This window comes from Rhinopithecus bieti, unplaced genomic scaffold, assembly GCF_001698545.2.
Source record: "Rhinopithecus bieti isolate Rb0 unplaced genomic scaffold, ASM169854v2 scaffold_12573, whole genome shotgun sequence".
NCBI lineage: Eukaryota > Metazoa > Chordata > Mammalia > Primates > Cercopithecidae > Rhinopithecus > Rhinopithecus bieti.
Window position 1 is genome coordinate 1,844,024 of NW_016807321.1, and position 18,237 is coordinate 1,862,260.

General features: G+C 62.6%; 1 protein-coding gene across 16 annotated transcripts in view; it reads left to right on the plus strand.

The window, feature by feature from the left end:
• Positions 1-18,237, plus strand: part of RTEL1 (regulator of telomere elongation helicase 1) — a 35,809-nt gene that overhangs the window by 17,054 nt on the left and 518 nt on the right. For 9 of the 16 annotated variants that reach the window (XM_017881253.1, XM_017881255.1, XM_017881254.1 and 6 more), the window contains 25 exons: positions 1,361-1,399; positions 1,474-1,552; positions 2,873-2,970; positions 3,686-3,741; positions 8,094-8,168; positions 8,284-8,365; positions 10,116-10,248; positions 10,433-10,546; positions 10,638-10,678; positions 10,800-10,885; positions 11,021-11,098; positions 11,551-11,628; positions 12,007-12,153; positions 12,252-12,367; positions 12,589-12,712; positions 12,797-12,947; positions 13,340-13,482; positions 14,600-14,695; positions 15,632-15,830; positions 15,949-16,089; positions 16,822-16,938; positions 17,218-17,451; positions 17,540-17,674; positions 17,777-17,797; positions 17,903-18,225. In XM_017881253.1, coding sequence (XP_017736742.1) covers positions 1,361-1,399; positions 1,474-1,552; positions 2,873-2,970; positions 3,686-3,741; positions 8,094-8,168; positions 8,284-8,365; positions 10,116-10,248; positions 10,433-10,546; positions 10,638-10,678; positions 10,800-10,885; positions 11,021-11,098; positions 11,551-11,628; positions 12,007-12,153; positions 12,252-12,367; positions 12,589-12,712; positions 12,797-12,947; positions 13,340-13,482; positions 14,600-14,695; positions 15,632-15,830; positions 15,949-16,089; positions 16,822-16,938; positions 17,218-17,451; positions 17,540-17,674; positions 17,777-17,797; positions 17,903-18,225 — 2,906 coding nt within the window. The remainder of the gene's footprint in view (positions 1-1,360; positions 1,400-1,473; positions 1,553-2,872; positions 2,971-3,685; positions 3,742-8,093; positions 8,169-8,283; positions 8,366-10,115; positions 10,249-10,432; positions 10,547-10,637; positions 10,679-10,799; positions 10,886-11,020; positions 11,099-11,550; positions 11,629-12,006; positions 12,154-12,251; positions 12,368-12,588; positions 12,713-12,796; positions 12,948-13,339; positions 13,483-14,599; positions 14,696-15,631; positions 15,831-15,948; positions 16,090-16,821; positions 16,939-17,217; positions 17,452-17,539; positions 17,675-17,776; positions 17,798-17,902; positions 18,226-18,237) is intronic. The other 7 variants (XM_017881258.1, XM_017881260.1, XM_017881259.1 and 4 more) reach the window with 7 other exon arrangements.

Here is an 18,237-nt window from a genome sequence, read left to right on the forward strand (position 1 = left end):
ACAGCATCTGCTTTCCAGTTTCTTCCGATGTTAACATTGTTGCTGCTGAACACCTGACTCTGTTGATTATTGGGGGATTGCAAGTTGGTAGTGTGCCAATTCTGTCGCTTAGTCAGTTAGCAGGAATAATCTAGGACCATGCTCTGCGTCACCTCAGCTGTGTGGTCCCATTCACACAGGAAAGGCGGGATAAATGCTGGCTGTGGGCCGGGCGTGCTGTCCCACACCTGTAATCCCAGCACTTTGGGAGGCCAAGGCGGGCAGATCACGAGGTCAGAGATTGAGACCATCCTGGCCAACACGGTGAAACCCCGTCTCTACTAAAAATACAAAAAACAAAACAAAACATTAGTGGGCCCTGGTGGCGCGTGCTTGTAATCCCAGCTACTGGGGAGACTGAGGCAGGAGAATCACTTGAACCCGGGGGGCGGAGATTGCAGAGCGCTGAGATCGCACCACTGCACTCCAGCCTCACAACAAAGCGAGACTCTGTCTCAATAATCAATCAATCAATCAATCAGACGTCATCAGTGAATGTGTGTGAGCGTGTAGGGATTGGTCCTGCTCTGCGCACCATCCTGGATCTCACTCCTGACCCCCCGTTGCTCCACCTCGAGGTGTTTTCATGTGGTCTTGACCCCGGCAGTTGTGGCCTCTTTGCTGTCTGGCAGTCAGGATTTTTCACACTTATGTCCTGCTCCAGACCTGGAATCAGCCAAGTCTCTGAGAAGCTCTGGTTTCTTTTCCTGCAAGGTGGTATTTCAGGACCCGCGATGCGGCACCGGGCTGCTCATGGTTACTGGGTTGGTCATTGTTACTGGGTGTTTTTGTGGAGATACATCCATACGCACAGATGTGTTCACAAATGTTAACTCTGAAGGTAAAACACCTGGCCGGGCACAAGGGCTCACTGGTAATCCCAGCACTTTGGGAGACCGAGACGGTTGGATGACCTGAGGTCGGGAGTTTAAGACCAGCCTGGGCAACATGGTGAAACCCCATCTCTACTAAAAATGCAAAAATTAGCCGGGCGTGGTGGCACACGCCTGTAGTCCCAGCTAGTTGGGAGACAGACACGCTTGAACCTGGGACACAGAGGTCGCAGTGAGCAGAGCGAGTGCCGCTGCACCCCAGCCTGGGTGACAGGGTGACACCCTGTCTCAGAAATAAACAGATAAATAAAGGTGAAACGCTTTCTCTTGGTGTCTGCAGTTTGGATTGGCTGGCATCAGTTCTGTGTAGCCTCTTCCTTCCCCTGGTGGTGCCCTTTTCTCCATGCCGAGAATCCTGGTTCTCAAGGGCGGGGTTGTTGGCCTGAGCGTGACGCAGACTGTGCCTCTGCTGCCTTTCTCTTGCACAGGGCTGAACATGGAGCTGGAAGACATTGCAAAGCTGAAGAGTAAGTGCTGCCCTCCCCACCTTCTTGCGGCCGGGTGGGGCCTCCCCCTGATGCCTCCTCAACCCGACCTGCAGTGATCCTGCTCCGCCTGGAGGGAGCCATCGATGCCGTTGAGCTGCCTGGAGACGACAGCGGTGTCACCAAGCCAGGGAGGTGAGAGGCGGGGAGCCAGCTGCTTCACTACAGATAGGCCGTGGTGCAGTCCTGGGCTGTCACACCAGTGAGGCCTGTTTTCAGGCCCGTTTTCCCTTTTTGAGACCTGGTAGGAGCGCCTGGTTTGCATGATCTGGTTGTTGAGACGTTGAGAGGAACAGCACACGTATCCACGGAACAGCACCCACTCCCACGGAACAGCACCCACACCCACGGAACAGCACCCACACCCAGGGAACAGCACCCACGCCCCCATGGAACAGCACACACATCCACGGAACAGCACACGCACCCACGGAACAGCACACGCACCCACGGAACAGCACCCACGCCCCCACAGAATAGCACCCACGTCCCCACGGAACAGCACATGCATCCACGGAACAGCACACGCACCCACGGAACAGCACACGCACCCACGGAACAGCACACGCACCCACGCGGGGCCACTGGGTTTCCTACAGTTTCTCCTCCTCCAGGCCTTTCCCTGGACTCTGGTCTAGTCCCTTGTTTGAGCACAGGTGCCTGTTAGAATGAGACCTTCTTGTTAGGACAATGAGTGTCCCAGCCACCACCTCTTTTGGACTCCGGGAGGCCCGGAACATTCTGAAGGCTCCGTGGGTCTCTTGTCTTCTTCACAGCCAGGGCATGTTGTCTGTCCTGCAGGCAGATGAGGAGTCAGGACTGGGGCCTGTGTGGGGGCTCTACTGAGTGCACAGCCGCTGAGGCGAGCGCGTTCTGCCTGAGCGCCGACCTTGTGGGGACTCCCAGTTGCTTCCAGGTGGAGCCAGTGTCCTCAGCGTAATGCTCAAGGCTCTGGCGTGGCTCCTCGGCCACCCTGCACCCCCAGGAGCCCCTCCTGTAGCTTCTGCTGCCGCCATCACTGTCACTTTCCAAGGCTTTGGGGACTCTGCCCAGAGCCACTGCCTCCCAGAAGCCCCTGACGACCCCCGGGCGACCCCATCCTTCCCCTCCGATGACGGCCTCTGCCCTGAGGGTTTTTCCTTGGTGCTGTTCTCATGCTGGCCAGGCCTCCTCTTCCCATCGGGAGGCTCCTGAGGGCAGAGGCCTCTCACCCCCAATGCTGGCGTCCCCTGGAGGGCTCCGTGTGTTTCCGAGGGTAGGAAACTTCCACAGTTGCTGCCTTCAGTTCCCAAAGCTGCAGCCTGTTCCCCGTCCAGGCTCAAGCCTGCCTTCTTCTCGGCAGCTATATCCTCAAGCAGCCTGATCCCCCTGCCAGGCTCGAGCCTGCCTTATTCTCCGTTCCCAAAGCTGCAGCCTGTTCCCCGTCCAGGCTCAAGCCTGCCTTCTCCTCGGCAGCTACATCTTTGAGCTGTTTGCTGAAGCCCAGATCACGTTTCAGACCAAGGGCTGCATCCTGGACTCACTGGACCAGATCATCCAGCACCTGGCCGGACGTGAGTGCCGGGGCGGGGTCTTTGGTGTGGGCAAACATGGTGTAGGGGGTGCAGCAGGCCTCCATCCTGGCAGTCAGGGCTCCCCTGGCCATCACCTGGCCGTCAGCAGGAACAGGCTCACAACCTCACCTTCTAATCGGGGCATGGAGGTGTTAGTGCTGGTTGCCCACTGCCGTAGAGCCTGTCCCAGTTCTGCAGCTGGCGGCTTCGTCCTGCAGACTCATTCCATTATTCCCCTTTTAAGGAAGAGCAGCCCAAGGCCCTGGCTGGGTTGTGGGGCCTCTGGCTTCTCCACACACCCCGAGTTCTACTTCTCAGAGCTGTGGGGTCCAGAGGCTTTGCCCAGAGGCAGTGTCCCCATGGGCTGCTCTGGTTTGAGATGCCGGGCCCAGCGGGGTCTCTGCTGTGCTCCCAGGTGCTGGGGAGGGTGGCTCTTGCTGCTTCAAACCTTAGGTGACAACAGAGCCTCTTTTTAAGTTCCACCGACCCCCTTGGAGACTCTGTCCCTGCCTGGCTTCTCTCCTGGCTGCTGGGAAGGGCAGGCGAGCTGCCCGCCCTGAGTGGACACTGCGCTCCACCCTGGGCCCCCCGTTGGGCAGGAGATGGAGCTTGGCAGTCGGGCTGAGCTGGCTTATGGCTGGAAGGGCCGGGGCTGGGGTCGGGGCCTCCCCTGCCGGCAGTGTGGGTGTCAGCGCCCAGCATGCTGCCTCCCCAGGTGCTGGAGTGTTCACCAACACGGCTGGACTGCAGAAGCTGGCGGACATTATCCAGGTGGGGCCTGCTCCTCTGGCGTCTCCTTCCCTGATGGAAGCCGGGCGGGTGCCTTCTCCTGCTGTATTAGTTACTGATTCTAGACGTGGGGGTGGGAGAACAGCCCCCACACCACCTGTTTCCGATTGGCAAACCCTTGGCTCCTTTCCTGTGACCCAAACCCACACTGGGCCTCCCGCGGGGATGGGGGAGGACGAGGTCTGGTGGTACATGCCCAGGGTGACGCTGGTGGGGGAGGACGTGAAGGGGAGTGGGGGCCAGGGAGCGGCTCCTGCCCTGTCCGGGCCCTCAGGCCAGGGGGGACCCACGCCTGGCAGCCCCAGCTGCACGCAGATGAAGAGCTCTGGACACACGCAGCTTCCTGAACAGCTTCTCCAGGGACAGATGAACGGGGACTCTGCAGGTTGCCGGCGGGGCTGTCCCTGCGAGCCCAGGATGGGGGGTGCGGCCCTGGCCCCCTTTTCCTTGGCCCCGTTCTGCCCTGTGATGCCTGTCCCCTCCCATGTGAGGTTGCTCCTGGCTCTGTGCCAGTGGCAGCACCTGCTTTCCCTGATGCAGGGGTGCCTGACGCAGGGGTGCCTGACGCAGGGGTGCCTGTGCGGTTTGTGGAGGGCAAGCCCCAGTTTTGGGTGCTCTGGGCACACACTTGCCTCTCCTGGGCCTCGGTGCATTTTTTAGAAGCAGACCCACAAGTCCCTGACTGGGAGGCCGTCAGTCCTTGGGGAAACTGAGGCACAGGTGGCTGTGTGGAGCCGTGTGAGGCCGCCTCTGTGCTGCCCACACTGAACCTCCTGGCCACATGAGATCGTGGCAGGGTTAGGTGGGGCTGCCCAGCTCTGTGACAACTTCACGAGTGTCCGCCTGGGTTGGGAGGTGCTCGAGCTGGGGGAGGCCGCAGAAGAACCCTGGAATGTATGGTCGGCCTGTGCACGCGGTGCGGTGCTCTGTGCGTGCTGCTGGGCATGGAGCTGCAGGCCCCAGGACGACCAGGCACTGCCTTCTTCACAGATGCGGCTCTGAGCGGGGGCGACACCTGGGCAGGGACCAGGTGGGGTGGGCACAGCAGGTGGTGGGGCCCAGGCTCAGCCCTACCTCTACCGTGGCCTTCTCTGCGGCCGGTGACGCCACAGCCTGTGTCTTCTCTGTGTGGCAGCTGGGGCTAGAAAGACGGCACTGCCTTGTCTCCCAGCTCCTCCCCAAAGGCACGGTGGGCATCCCAGGGCCAGACCCCTCTCTCTGTGGTTCCTGCCTGCCAAGGGCTGCTTTGCTGTCCCGCCTGGAGCATGGTTGGCTCTTCAAGCAGGAGGCCATGCACCTGCCAGGCGGACCTGCTTCCATGTCCTGATGGGTCACTGCAAATCACCTCCAGCACATGGCCATTGAGGCAGCCCTGCAGCCCAGGGCCTGGAGGGCAGGTGTGAGCTGGCCCGGGCCTGCCCCTCCCTGGAATGTGGCTTCCCAGGCTCCATTATGGAGAAGTCTCCACACTCTGGAACCAAATCCTGCTCACCCCATTGGTTTGGAATTTCCTTTGGCTGCTGCTCTAAGTAGCCACTGGCAGATGACTCGGCTCCTCCCAACCCTGGGGGCTGCGCACCGTGTTCACCCTCGGCTGCTCCTGAGTCCCTGCAGGTGTGGGCGCTGCTCATAGGGCTGGTGCTGGGCTGGACTTGCAGCCCTGAGGCACAGGTGACCCTGGGGACAGAGTGGGGCTAGAGTGGGGCTAGTGGCCCCAGGAAGAGGTGGGATGCATAGTTCAGTTGGAGGCAACTCCGGGCAGGGCCAGGCTGTGTGCTGGGGAGGTAGAGCTTAGCTGGAGGCAAACTCTGGGCAGTGCTGGCCCATACTGGGGAGCCAGTCACCGCTGGGCCCCTGTGAGACTAGTGGGTCCCCTTCCTTCTCTGCCTGAGCTGCCCTGGGGCTGAGGCACGGGGGGGTTTGTGGTGGTGTTTTTTTGAGACAGAGTCGCTCTGTCACCCCAGCGGGAGTGCAGGGCCTTGTTACCAGCTCACTGCAGCCTCAGCCTCCTGGGCCCAAGCCATCCTCTTGCCGCAGCCACCTGAGTAGCTGGGAACACAGGCGTGCACCGCCACGCCCGGCTAATTTTTAAAACTTTTTTGTGGAGATGGGTTTTGCCATGTTGCCCAGGCTGGTCTCAAAGTCCTGGGCTCAGGCAGTCTGCCCACCTTGGCCTCCCAAAGTGCTGGGATGACAGGGAAGAGCGTCCAGGCCTGCCCAGCAGAGGGCTTTTTGAGGGACGCTGTGTCCTGAGGCAGCCTCAGCCCCGCTCATGGCAGCCACTGGTGTCGCGGTGAATTTGTCCTGCTGCTTCCATCCCCGTGGGCCAAATGCTTTGGTAAAATGCACGGCCCTGTATTTAGCTGTCTTGACAGTGAAAATGGCTGGGAAGGAATGGAAGGAAGTTTCTCTCTCCTTCTGTGCATACCCAGGCACGTGCACACATGCCCAGTCCACGCACGCTGCCAATCTGTGTCCCAGCCGTGGTGTCTGCCCCCCGGTGTTCTCTAGTTCAGCTTCTCTGCATTTCTGTGAACATTCCGGCTTCTTGATGTTCCCAGAAGAACTCCCTCAAGTCTGGCTTCGTCCGTCTCCAGGGCTCTGACAGCGGCTTGGCTGACGTGGCCACTCTGCTGAGCCCGCTGGGGGCTTCGCGTTCCTGTTCTGGCCATTTTCAGCTCTTTTTCCAGAACGGTCATCACGCGCTCTTTTCCTAGTGCAGGCATCGTCCCTTTCCCGTTGATTTGCAGGGTTCTCTGTAAGATCTGAGGAACACGTGCCAACGTATTCTCTCCTGGTCTCGTGCTGGTCATTTTTTCCATTTTCATGACAGGTTTGGTGAACAGATGTTTCCTTGTCAACAGATTTTTGTCCTGAGCTTGTGCCTTCCGACCAAGATGCTAAACTGGGTCTTGTGTGTTCTCCAAACTGCACTGTAGGGTAGCGGAGCTTTGTGTTGGGGCCTTCGCGCCTTCCGGCGTCACCTGTGGGAGTGTGAAAGGCAGACTATCTGGATTTTTCCCAGCACGCCACACCGGTGGTTCCGTGTGCTGACCGAGTGGCTCGGCTTCTCCCGACTCCGCTGGGCACCTGCCACACTGTTTTCCTCACGGTTTTGTTCATGGTGGTTTTGTTGTAAGTTCTGGTGTCGGCCAGAACCAATTTCTTTTTTTGTTTGTTTTTGAGACGGAGTTTCGCTCGTCGCCCAGAGTGGAGTGCAGTGGTGCGATCTCAGCTCACTGTAACCTCCGCCTCCTGGGTTCAAATGATTCTCCTGCCTCAGCCTCCTGAGTAGCTGGGATTACAGGCACCTGCCACCACGCCCAGCTAATTTTCGTATTTTTAGTAGAGACGGGGTTTTGCCGTGTTGGCCAGGCTGGTCTCGAGCTCCTGATCTCAGGTGATCCTCTCGCCTCTGCCTCCCATAGTGCTGGGATTACAGGTGTGAGCCACCGCGCCTGGCCTCTTGTTCTTTTTAAACCTGCCCTGATGTTTTCTCCATGATGCATGTTGGAGTCAGCCTGTCTGCTTCCTTTAAAAATCTTGCTGTGATTTTGACTGGAATGTGTGGAATTCCTGTGTTTTTGAGTCAGTGTCTCTCTGTTGCCCAGTCTGGAGTGCAGTGGGACCATCACAGCTCACTGCAGCCTCAACCTCCTGGGCTCAGGGGATCCTCTCAGCTCAGCCCCCCAGGTAGCTGGGACCACAGGCACGGGCCACCACGCCCGGCTCAGCTCATTCCCCCAGGTAGCTGGGACCACGGCACAGGCCACCACGCCCGGCTCAGCTCAGCCCCCCCAGTTAACTGGAACCACGGCATGGGCCACCACGCCCGGCTAGTTTTTGTGTTTTTTTGGCGGAGACCCTGGGGTTGCACCGCGTCGCCCAGGCTGGTCTCGAACTCCTGGGTTCGGGCGATCCGCTCCTCTTGGCCTCCCGGAGTGCTGGGATTACAGGCGTGAGCCACTGCACTAGGCCATGTTGAATTTCTAGATTAATTTGGGACCCTTAGGGGCACAGAGAGGAGGGCTGGGCCAGTTGGTGGGAGGAGAGGCCCCTCGGGCTGCTGCAGTTCCAGTGCACGGAGATGGCCTGCGTAGAGGGACAGAGAGCTCACCGGGGGTCCCTCCAGGGAGGAGAAAGGGTCAGGCAGGTGCCAGCTCCTGTCCGTCGGCCTGGGGCTGCATGATGGCAGGGGCCGGTGAACCGATGACCCCTGGGTGTCCTGTGACCTTCCGTGTGTGGGGCTGATGCCGCAGAAGGTCAGGTGGCCTCCAGGGCTCCGGGCTCTAGCCTCAGGCTCCTCACGGGACTGCACTTCTTCTGCCTTTCAGATTGTGTTTAGTGTGGACCCCTCCGAGGGCAGCCGTGGTTCCTCGGCAGGGCTGGGGGCCTTACAGTCCTATAAGGTAGGGGCCACCTCCAGGAGGCAGGTGGGGCTGGGGGTTCTGCGGTCCTGAAAGGTCAGGGGCTGCCCCCAGGACATGGGCGGGGTCTCTACACTCCTGGTCCTGTCCCCTCCAGGTGCACATCCATCCTGATGTTGGTCACCGGAGGACGGCTCAGCGGTCTGATGCCTGGAGCACCACTGCAGCCAGAAAGCGAGGTACAGACCTGGGCCCACACTCTCCCTGCCCGCCCGGGTGTGGTGCTGAGCACCAGCATGCCACAGGCTAGGCACACGGCCAGCCGTGGTTCTCCTGCGCCCCGGGCCTGGCCACCTTCTCCACGTCCAGGCCAATCCAGAGCGTTCTCCTCGCTGTCCCTCTGAAGGCTGGAGTTACTGAGAGACACGGCAGAGGGCCTGATGGCACCGGGACCTGCCCAGAGTCACCTGGTTGGTGGCGGCAGAGCCACAGCCCAGCCAGGCCTTTCTGCTGGGACACGCGGGTTTAGGCCAAGGCCGTCAGCACGGAGCCCCACGGTGAGGCACAGCTTTCCCTGCTGCCTCCACCCAGCACCTGGCCGGGCCAAACCTCAGGGTCACGTCTGAAGGGGACCCGACTGGCCCTGCTGTCCAAAGCCCCTGGTGCGCTCAGCCCCGAGGCGTCCCCCACATGCCTTGTTGGCTTCCTGTGCTCTGTGGTGTGTTCGAGGAGGTGCTGCCGGGGGCCTGTGTGGGTGGGGCCTGTGAGTGGGCCCTTGGCTCCCTGTCCAGAGTCCTGTGGTTCTTGGAGTGTGTCCGGCCCCACCCGGCCATGTGGTGTCCAAGGCGGGGCTTCATGGCGGCAGCTGTGGGAGCTGCTGCCCATTCTTGTGCTCCAGTGGGGCCTTGCCTCTGGGCTTGGTTCGTCCCTCTCTGGAACGTTCTTTCTCAGCTGCTGTCCGGCCCGCGGTGGCACGACGTGGCCCTGGCTGGAGCAGCCCCCGCGTGGTTGCTGTGGTTGGTCTGCCTGGCCGAGCTGGAAGGGGAGGGCTGGGAGGGCGTCAGGGTTGCGCGGCTTGACCCCTGCTCGGTGGCTCGGTGATGGCCTCGTGGCGAGGCCTCTCCCAGCAGGAAGTGTCCGTCCTGGGGGGAGACCAGTGCCCCTCAGGCAGTTGGGGTTGTGGAAGGCGGCGCGTGCCTGAGCAGCTGGTGCACAGATCCTGAGGGCCTGGAATCTCTTTGTTCCATTGACCTCTGACGTCACTTGGCTTCTGAGAAGCAGCCACTCCCTGCGTTGGGCGTTTGTAGGAAATGAGGTCCTGGAGGTGGAGGTCGGGGGAAGTTCCCCCATTGCAGGGCACACTCAGCCCCAGGAAGCGGTGTGACCTTTGCTAGGAGAGGTGCCTTGTCCCTGCTGACCCCGAGTCACAGCGTGTTGAATTCCTGGTGGCCAGTGCCCAGGCTCAGTCTCCTCCCCAGGCTGCGGCCGCTGCGCTCAGTCTTTCAAGCACTTCTAGGAACTTCCTTGGAACCAGTGCCCTGTTCGCTGCTGACGCCACTCAGAGGCTTCCAGGCGGAGTGGGGAACTCGCACTTCCTCTTCTGCGCGTCCATGGAACGTCGGGACGCTGGCGCGCGCTTCCCATGCGCTCTTGGCGGGATGAGCTTCTTGCCCTGAGCCGCATGTCACAGTTTCTGCAGAAGTTTAGGGTTGGAGTGGGCTGACCTCTCTGGAGGTGTCCCCAGCATCTGCCTGGGGTCTGCCTCCTACTCCCAGGACCCCCAGTCCCCCAGAGGGGACCCCAGCTGGCAGACTGCGCTCACACTCAGGGCAGCCTCCTTTGTTCTGACTTCTGCATGCTGGGCCTGGGTGGCTGCGGTCCGCTCACTTGCTTGATGCCAGTGGGTGAGAGGGTGATGGGCAGAGAGGCAGGCGGTCAGGCCCTCAGTCCTGTCCTCACACCGTGTCCCCCGCTCCCTCCACCCCACAGGGAAGGTGTTGAGCTACTGGTGCTTCAGTCCCGGCCACAGCATGCGCGAGCTGGTCCGCCAGGGCGTCCGCTCCCTCATCCTTACCAGCGGCACACTGGCCCCGGTGTCCTCCTTTGCTCTGGAGATGCAGATGTACGGGCCACCCCTGCCAGGGGCCTAAGCACTGGTGACGCCTGTGACGTTAGTGGGGTGGGAGTGCTGGGGGTCCCCATGAGCCGGGGTGCTGGGGGTCTTGGGCCTCACTGGGGGTCTCGGGCCTCGAGGGCTAAAGGGGCGCTGGTGCCCTTCCCCACTGTGTCCCTCCGGCCACGCTCAGCCCTTTCCCGGTCTGCCTGGAGAACCCACACATCATCGACAAGCACCAGATCTGGGTGGGGGTCGTCCCCAGAGGTCCCGATGGAGCCCAGTTGAGCTCTGCATTTGACAGACGGTAAGGGCCTGTCCCTGGGCCCTGCTGGGGTGCGAGGTCGGGGAATACTGAGCCCTGAGGCCCTGAGCAGTGGCCTCTCGGCTCTGTGCAGGTTTTCTGAGGAGTGCTTGTCCTCCCTGGGGAAGGCTCTGGGTAAGTGCCCTGCACACCCCAGCTGTGCCCATCCTGGATCCTGGACCCCTACCCCCAAGAGCTGGTAGGGACCCCTGCAGATGCCCCGCCCCGGCCTTGACCCCAGCCCCTGCACTTCCAGGCAACATCGCCCGCGTGGTACCCTACGGGCTGTTGATCTTCTTCCCTTCTTATCCTGTCATGGAGAAGAGCCTGGAGTTCTGGCGGGTATGTCTCCCGTGTCCTGGGTGGGGTGGGTGAGGGCAGGGCTGGAGCACGAAGCAGGCAGTGGCCACAGCTCCTGCCCTCGTCGGATCAGCGGCCTAACCAGGGCTGCCATGTCCCTGCCTCTTCCTCCCACAGGCCCGCGACTTGGCCAGGAAGATGGAGGCACTGAAGCCGCTGTTTGTGGAGCCCAGGAGCAAAGGCAGCTTCTCCGAGGTCAGCACTTCGCTGGGGCTCTGGGTCTGCTGCCCCCTCGTGCCTCCCCCGCCCCTCACAGCTTCCTCGAGGCTGACCACCGGCCCTGACCACGGGCTCTGGCGGCTCCCAGCTGCCTCTTCAGGGCTCCTGTGTTTCCTTCCTGGCCCTGAGTGTTGCCTTTTATCTTACAAAGCCCCCAGCACCGGGCGGGTGTGGTGACAGTGGTCCTCCTGTCTGAGTAGCTATAGCCGGCGGCCACCCTGGCCCTGGGATTCCCCGTGTTTTCTGGGAAGCACTGAGCAGGCGCGGGATCAGCCTGGGATCCATGCCAGGAAGAAGTTTCCAGAACCCGGTTGGCCTTCCTGGCTAGGACAATCCTTCATCTTGGAGGATGAGATCTGGGTCTCCCTCATGGGGGAAGAAGGGGCCGGGGTGGGCTTCAGGCTGAGCCTGACCAACTTTCCTTCCAGACCATCAGTGCTTACTACGCAAGGGTCGCTGCCCCAGGGTCCACCGGCGCCACCTTCCTGGCGGTATGCCGGGGCAAGGTGAGCTCTCTGGGGCCCTCTGTCCTGACCCGGTTGCCTGTTCCCTGGTGGGTGCTCATGGCTCCCCAGCTGACTCTGGGCCCTGGGGGCTGCCTGGTCCCCTCCTTGGGTCCCACAAGAGCAAAGCACTGGTGGCCCTGCTGGGAGCGTGCCCTGCTCTGGGTCAGGGGCAGGCAGGATGCAGGAGGTTCCTGGCCACGAGAGTTGGAGGTGGCATCTGGGAGCTGTGGACCCCAAGTGGGGTCCTGACCCATAGATGGGGCTTCCTCCCACCCCTGGGTGGGGTTGGAGCCTCGGAAGGTGGCTGGGCTGGGTATGGGGGCACCCAGGGGAGAGGAGCCCCCATGGCCCCAGGCAGCTCCCTGGTGTGTCCCCTAGGCCAGTGAGGGGCTGGACTTCTCAGACACAAATGGCCGTGGTGTGATCGTCACGGGCCTCCCGTACCCCCCCCGCATGGACCCCCGGGTTGTCCTCAAGATGCAGTTCCTGGACGAGATGAGGGGCCAGGGTGGGGCTGGGGGCCAGGTGAGTTACAGCAGGGCGGGGCTGGGGTAAGGCAGTCTGGCGACTGAGCCCCCCTGTGACCAAGGGAGCCCCTGTGACCGAGCCCCCTCGCCCTCCAGTTCCTCTCTGGGCAGGAGTGGTACCGGCAGCAGGCGTCCAGGGCGGTGAACCAGGCCATTGGGCGAGTGATCCGGCACCGCCAGGACTACGGGGCTGTCTTCCTCTGTGACCACAGGTGCGTGCAGTCCGGGGGCAGGTGTGGCGCCAGGGGACACGCCCACATCCCACTGGGTCCCTGGACTCTCCTTCCCCACATGAGGCCCCGTCTCCCCCAGAGCCTCTCTGGCGACTCGGGGTCAGCCTGAGGCCCCTGCGGCAGATGAGGGTCTTCACTTGGGTGAACTGAACCCCTGAAGCGGCTGTGGGCAGGGCAGCAGGGCTGTGGCCACCCCCCAGGTTCGCCTTTGCTGATGCCAGAGCCCAGCTGCCCTCCTGGGTGCGTCCCCACGTCAGGGTGTACGACAACTTCGGCCACGTCATCCGAGACGTGGCCCAGTTCTTCCGTGTTGCCGAGCGAACTGTGAGTTTCTGCCCAGGGAGGGGATGAGGGTGTTGTCCCCAGAGGAGCCAGAAATGGACCCACCCACCCCCAGTGGTTCTGCAGATGCCAGCACCGGCCCCCCGGGCTGCAGCACCCAGTTTGCGTGAAGGAGAAGATGCTGTCAGGGAGGACAAGTCGCCTGACCCCCTCCTCTCCACCAGGAAAGCTAAGAGTCTGGACCTGCATGTCCCCAGCCTGAAGCAGAGGTCCTCAGGTGCAGATGGCCAGTGCGGGACACGCAGTGTGGGGTGGGCGGGGTGGGCGGACTGGGGCGGGCCATGTGGGGCAAGCAGTGGGGCGGGCGGCACCAGGCGCCCAGGGAGTAGGCGGCTCACCTGGCTTTATGCACTGCTCCTCTCACCTGCAAAGGCTGTGTCTCCCTCCTAGGGTGGGGTCCCCACGGGCTGGAACCCTCCCCTACAGGCAGAGAACGCCTCAGGCAAAGACGCCCCCCAAGGCTGGGACTCCCCCTCATAGCAGGGAGGACACCCACAGGCAGGGGCCCCCAAATGCTGGGACCCTCCCTCAGGAGGGGCTTCGTCACAGGCAGGGACCCCCAGCTGGGGCCCCGCGGTGGGCTTCACTGCGCACTCGGGTACTCTGCAGGATCACCAGCTGCCGGGGACCCCGAGTGTAGCCTGTGTGTGGAGTATGAGCAGGAGCCAGTTCCTGCCCGGCCGGGGCCCAGGGGGCTGCTGGCTGCCCTGGAGCACAGCGAACAGCGGGCCGGGGGCCCTGGCGAGGAGCAGGTACAGTTCCAGGGCCTTGGGATGGACACAGACCCTCTGTCTCCTGAGGCCAACCCCACCCCGCCCATCTGACTTCAGGCACCTCCCCACACACCCCTGTAAATCCCCTGTCTGTCGGGCGGGCAGGCAGGTGAGGGATCCTGGCTGCCTGGCTGTGTGTGCCTTCCACTTCGCCTCACCCACAGGCTGCTGGTTCCCAGGTGGTGCGTGCCCTGGCCCTCAGCGGATGCCCCCACATCACTTTGATTCTCTGGCAGGTCAGCTTGGCTCAGGGCACTCAAGATCGGGTGCCCCTGCCCCTGGCTGTGCCTGAGGCTGGCCTTTCTCCAGGAATGTGCTGCGGTTGGGACCCAAGTTCCTTCTTCCTTGGGGCCTTTTGCCGCAGAAGCCCATAATTTCTCGGGCCAAGCTGAAGCTTTTTTTTTTTTTTTTTTTGAGACGGAGTTTCGCTCTGTGGCCCAGGCTGGAGTGCTGTGGCTGGATCTCAGCTCACTGCAAGCTCCGCCTCCCAGGCTTACGCCATTCTCCTGCCTCCGCCTCCCGAGTAGCTGGGACTACAGGCACCCGCCACCTCGCCCGGCTAGTTTTTTGTATTTTTTTAGTAGAGACGGGGTTTCACCGTGTTAGCCAGGATGATCTCGATCTCCTGACCTCGTGATCCGCCCGTCTCGGCCTCCCAAAGTGCTGGGATTACAGGCTTGAGCCACCGCGCCCGGCCCTAACCCGAAGCTTTCTCCCTGCTTCCTGCTGGGAGCCATTCCCCTCTTGCTGCCTGTCCCTGCCCTTCAGGCTCCTGGAGTGAGCCCCTGGTACAGGCACCAGGCACCTGTGTCCCCTTCCTGCCAGCCCCTCGCTGTGGTCGGACTGTCCTTCCTGGACCTGCTCTTACGTGTCACCACCTGTGAGTTACGTGTCACCCACCTGTGGAGTCCTCATGAGCCGCTGGTGACTTTGGAAAGGCCAAGTTGTGGGACTGGTCACCAGGGTGTGCCATGCCCCGTCCCCCGACCTTCGTCTTGGCTACTGCTCAGGGCTCCTTGGGGCCATCTTCCCTGTGGGCCCAGGTGCTTTGGCGCCCTGGAGTGTGTGGTTGGAGCCACAGCTGTGTCCTCCTCAGGCCCACAGCTGCTCCACCCTGTCCCTCCTGTCTGAGAAGAGGCTGGCAGAGGAGCCGCGAGGAGGGAGGAAGAAGATCCGGCTGGTCAGCCACCTGGTGCGTGAGCTGTCCCTGCATCTGTGCCGACCACCATAGACACGTGTGGGAACCTGGCCCTGGGTGCCCCCAGCCAAGTTGGGATGTGGGCCCGATGGGACCAGGGAAGTTACCTCCGGGAGCTGATGTCCAGGGCGGCTGTGATGCTGTCGGCCCAGGGGCTCAAGGGCAGCTGGGATCAGGCCCCACCCTTGGGCAGGCTTGGTTTGGGGGCTGCAGCACTGGGTTTGGCCCTGGCATTTCCCTCAAGTGTGGACGTGCACCTGCCTCCTGCGAGGGGGGCAGCCCATTCCCAGCCTTGGATGAAAGAACCGAGTATAGTCGGAGCCAGGAAGCCCCCTGCCTGCTGGAAAGCCCCGAGTGTGGCAGCCTTTGTCCATGTCCCTTGGCTTCTGGGAAGAACTGGGTGGTGCCCAGGCAGGGCTGGTGCCATCAGGAAGTGGGCGGCTGCCGAGGGGCCTGGGCTGTTGAGGGCCTGGGTGGGGGGGGCCTGGGCTGCCCTGCCTTGGTTTCCACGTTTCCGTGTTGGTCTGGGGTATGTGGAGAGATGGGCACTGCTTGTTGGGGAGCCCCTCCCTGGGAGCTGCCATCCTGGGAGCCTCAGCTGCATCTGCTGTGGGGCGGGGGCTTTAGGGAGAAGGAGAGAGACGGGCCCTGCAGGACCCCCAGCTTGAGGGAGAACCAGTCTACCCTTTGCCCATTCGCTGCCCTCGGTTCCCTGCCAGCCTCTCACCGTGTGACCCAGACAGGCCCGGCCCCGCAGCTTTCTTCCTGCAGCACCTCCGTGTCCATCCAGCCAACCAGTTTCTCAGGCAGCAGCTCCCCCTCAGCAATCACTGTCCCAGGGAACACTCAATGCTCCAAGGAAGGTTCTGCAGCCCCAGGGACGAGATGATGAGCCTGGCCCTGATGGAGCCTCGGGCCTGTGTCCTGCAGGAGGAGCCCGTGGCTGGCGCACAGACGGACAGGGCCAAGCTCTTCATGGTGGCTGTGAAGCAGGAACTGAGCCAAGCCAACTTCGCCACCTTCACCCAGGCCCTGCAGGACTACAAGGGTTCCGATGACTTCGCCGCCCTGGCCGCCTGTCTTGGCCCCCTCTTTGCTGAGGACCCCAAGAAGCACAGCCTGCTCCAAGGTGCCCATCCTGAGGGCAGTGCTGCCGCTGTGTGTGGGTGGGGGTCATCTGGGTCCAAGTTGTCTCTGTTCTCTAGAGAAAAGGGGGCAGATGGGGACAGACACCCCTTCCTCTACAGGCTTCTACCAGTTTGTGCGGCCTCACCACAAGCAGCAGTTTGAGGAGGTCTGTATCCAGCTGACAGGACGGGGCTGCGGCTATCGGCCCGAGCACAGCATTCCCCGAAGGCAGCGGGCGCAGCCAGCCCTGGACCCCACTGGTAAATGGGGCCTTGGGTGGGACCCTCAGACTCCTCCGTGGAAGGCACTGGAGTCCTGGGCTGGTTGGGGTGGGTATCCCTGAGGCCCTGCCTCTCTGTTCCCATACGGGAGTGATGGGGGCCACCCCCCACCACCAGCAGCAGTATCACTTGTTGGGGAGACCCTGTGCAACTCCATGCAGGGCCCTGCCCTTCCCACAGCCCCTGACCCCTACGCACAGCCCTGTCCAGCTGCCGCACGTGTCCCCTGCCCCCCATGCACAGCCCTGGGGAGTCCACTGCACACGCCAGGGTCCTAGACCCCTAGACCCCTGTCCTCCCGTACTCCCTACTTCTGCCTTTGCCTGGGGTGGAGTCCAAGCCTCCAGAGGTGGGAGTGTCTGTGTTCGTGCTTGTTAACCAACAGCCCCCATAGAGTTCCATCAGTGCAGGGTTCACCCAGCGGGGAACCTGACCTGTTGGGAAGACCCCAGACCCCTTCTGGGCTTGGTACCCACCCTGGGGCTCTGACCTCCTGAGCAGGGCTTCAGCCTGCCCGCCACTGTTCCAGCCCCCATCCAGCAGTTGGTGTCTCCTTTGCTGCCCCTGGCACCTGGGTGTGTGCCTGCCTGGGTTTTCCCACCCTGCTCTGAGGTGGGTGAGGCCTGGCCTCCCCAGCCAGCCCTTCCCCCTCCCCCGGGGAACTTTCCAGGTGCTCGGGACCAGCTTTGTGGCTCTGCATCTCTTCATCAGGAAGGACAGCGCCGGATCCCAAGCTGACCGTGTCCAAGGTTGCAGCCCAGCAACTGGACCCCCGAGAGCACCTGAACCAGGGCAAGCCCCACCTGTCACCCAGGCCACCCCCCACAGGTAGCTGAGTCCTGAACTGTGTGCAGCCTGCGACTTGGTGGGTTCCTCAGTGGCTTGATGAGGCTAACACTTGAGTGTTGCCTGAGCCTTTGAACCGGAGGTGCCAGTGGAGCTGCCCCTGTGGGGAGCCATCTCCTGGTAGGGGCTGCTCCTGGTTCTGTACCCCGTAGTTGTCCTGAGCAGCTCTCCAGGAGTTTGTGGGAGGAAGAGCAGGCAGGGTGGTGGGACTCTTAGCCCTCCACCCCAGTGCCACTCTGAGCCATGCTACTCCCACACCAGGAGACCCTGGCAGCCACCCACAGCAGGGGTCCAGAGCGCCCAGAGCAGGGAAGCAGGGCCAGCGCGCCGTGAGCGCCTACCTGGCAGATGCCCGCAGGGCCCTGGGGTCTGCAGGGTGTAGCCAGCTCTTGGCAGCGCTGACAGCCTACAAGCAAGACGATGACCTCGACAAGGTGCTGGCTGTGCTGGCCGCCCTGACCACTGCAAAGCCGGAGGACTTCCCCCTGCTGCAGAGCAAGTGGCCTGGGCGTGGGGAGCAGCCAGTGGGGTGGGGGCAGGGGCAGGATGGGGCCGTGCCGGGTCTGAGTGAAGCTCCCTGCAGGGTTCAGCATGTTTGTGCGTCCACACCACAAGCAGCGCTTCTCACAGACATGCACAGACCTGACCGGCCGACCCTACCCGGGCATGGAGCCACCAGGACCCCAGGAGGAGGGTCTTGCCAGGCCTGCTGTGCTCCCCCACCCGGGGCTCCCCTCAACCAGGTGCGGCGCCGGTCCTGGCTGTGGCTCACCCCAAGGGGGCTCCCAACGCAGGTTAGGGCGCCGGCCTGCTGTGCTCACCCACGGGGCTCCCCAACCAGGTAGGGTGCTGGCCTGGCTGCTCCTGACAGCGCCCCAACCGCACGCAGCCCTGGGAGGGAGCAGCAAAGCCCCAGGCTCCCCTCAGACTCAGTCTCCGTCTCCAGGCCCCTCACGGTCCGAGAAGCCGGGAAAGACCCAGAGCAAGATCTCAACCTTCCTTAGACAGAGGCCAGCAGGGACTGTGGGGGCGGGCGGTGAGGCTGCAGGGCCCAGCCAGTCCCCAGGACCTCCCCACGGGCCTGCAGCATCTGAGTGGGGTGAGCCTCATGGGAGAGACCTCGCTGGGCAGCAGGCTGCGGGAGCTCCGAGCGGGCCCCTCTCAGCAGGCTGTGTGTGCCAGGGCTGTGGGGCGGAGGATGTGGTGCCCTTCCAGTGCCCTGTCTGTGACTTCCAGCGCTGCCAGGCCTGTTGGCAACGGCACCTTCAGGTTGGTGCCTGG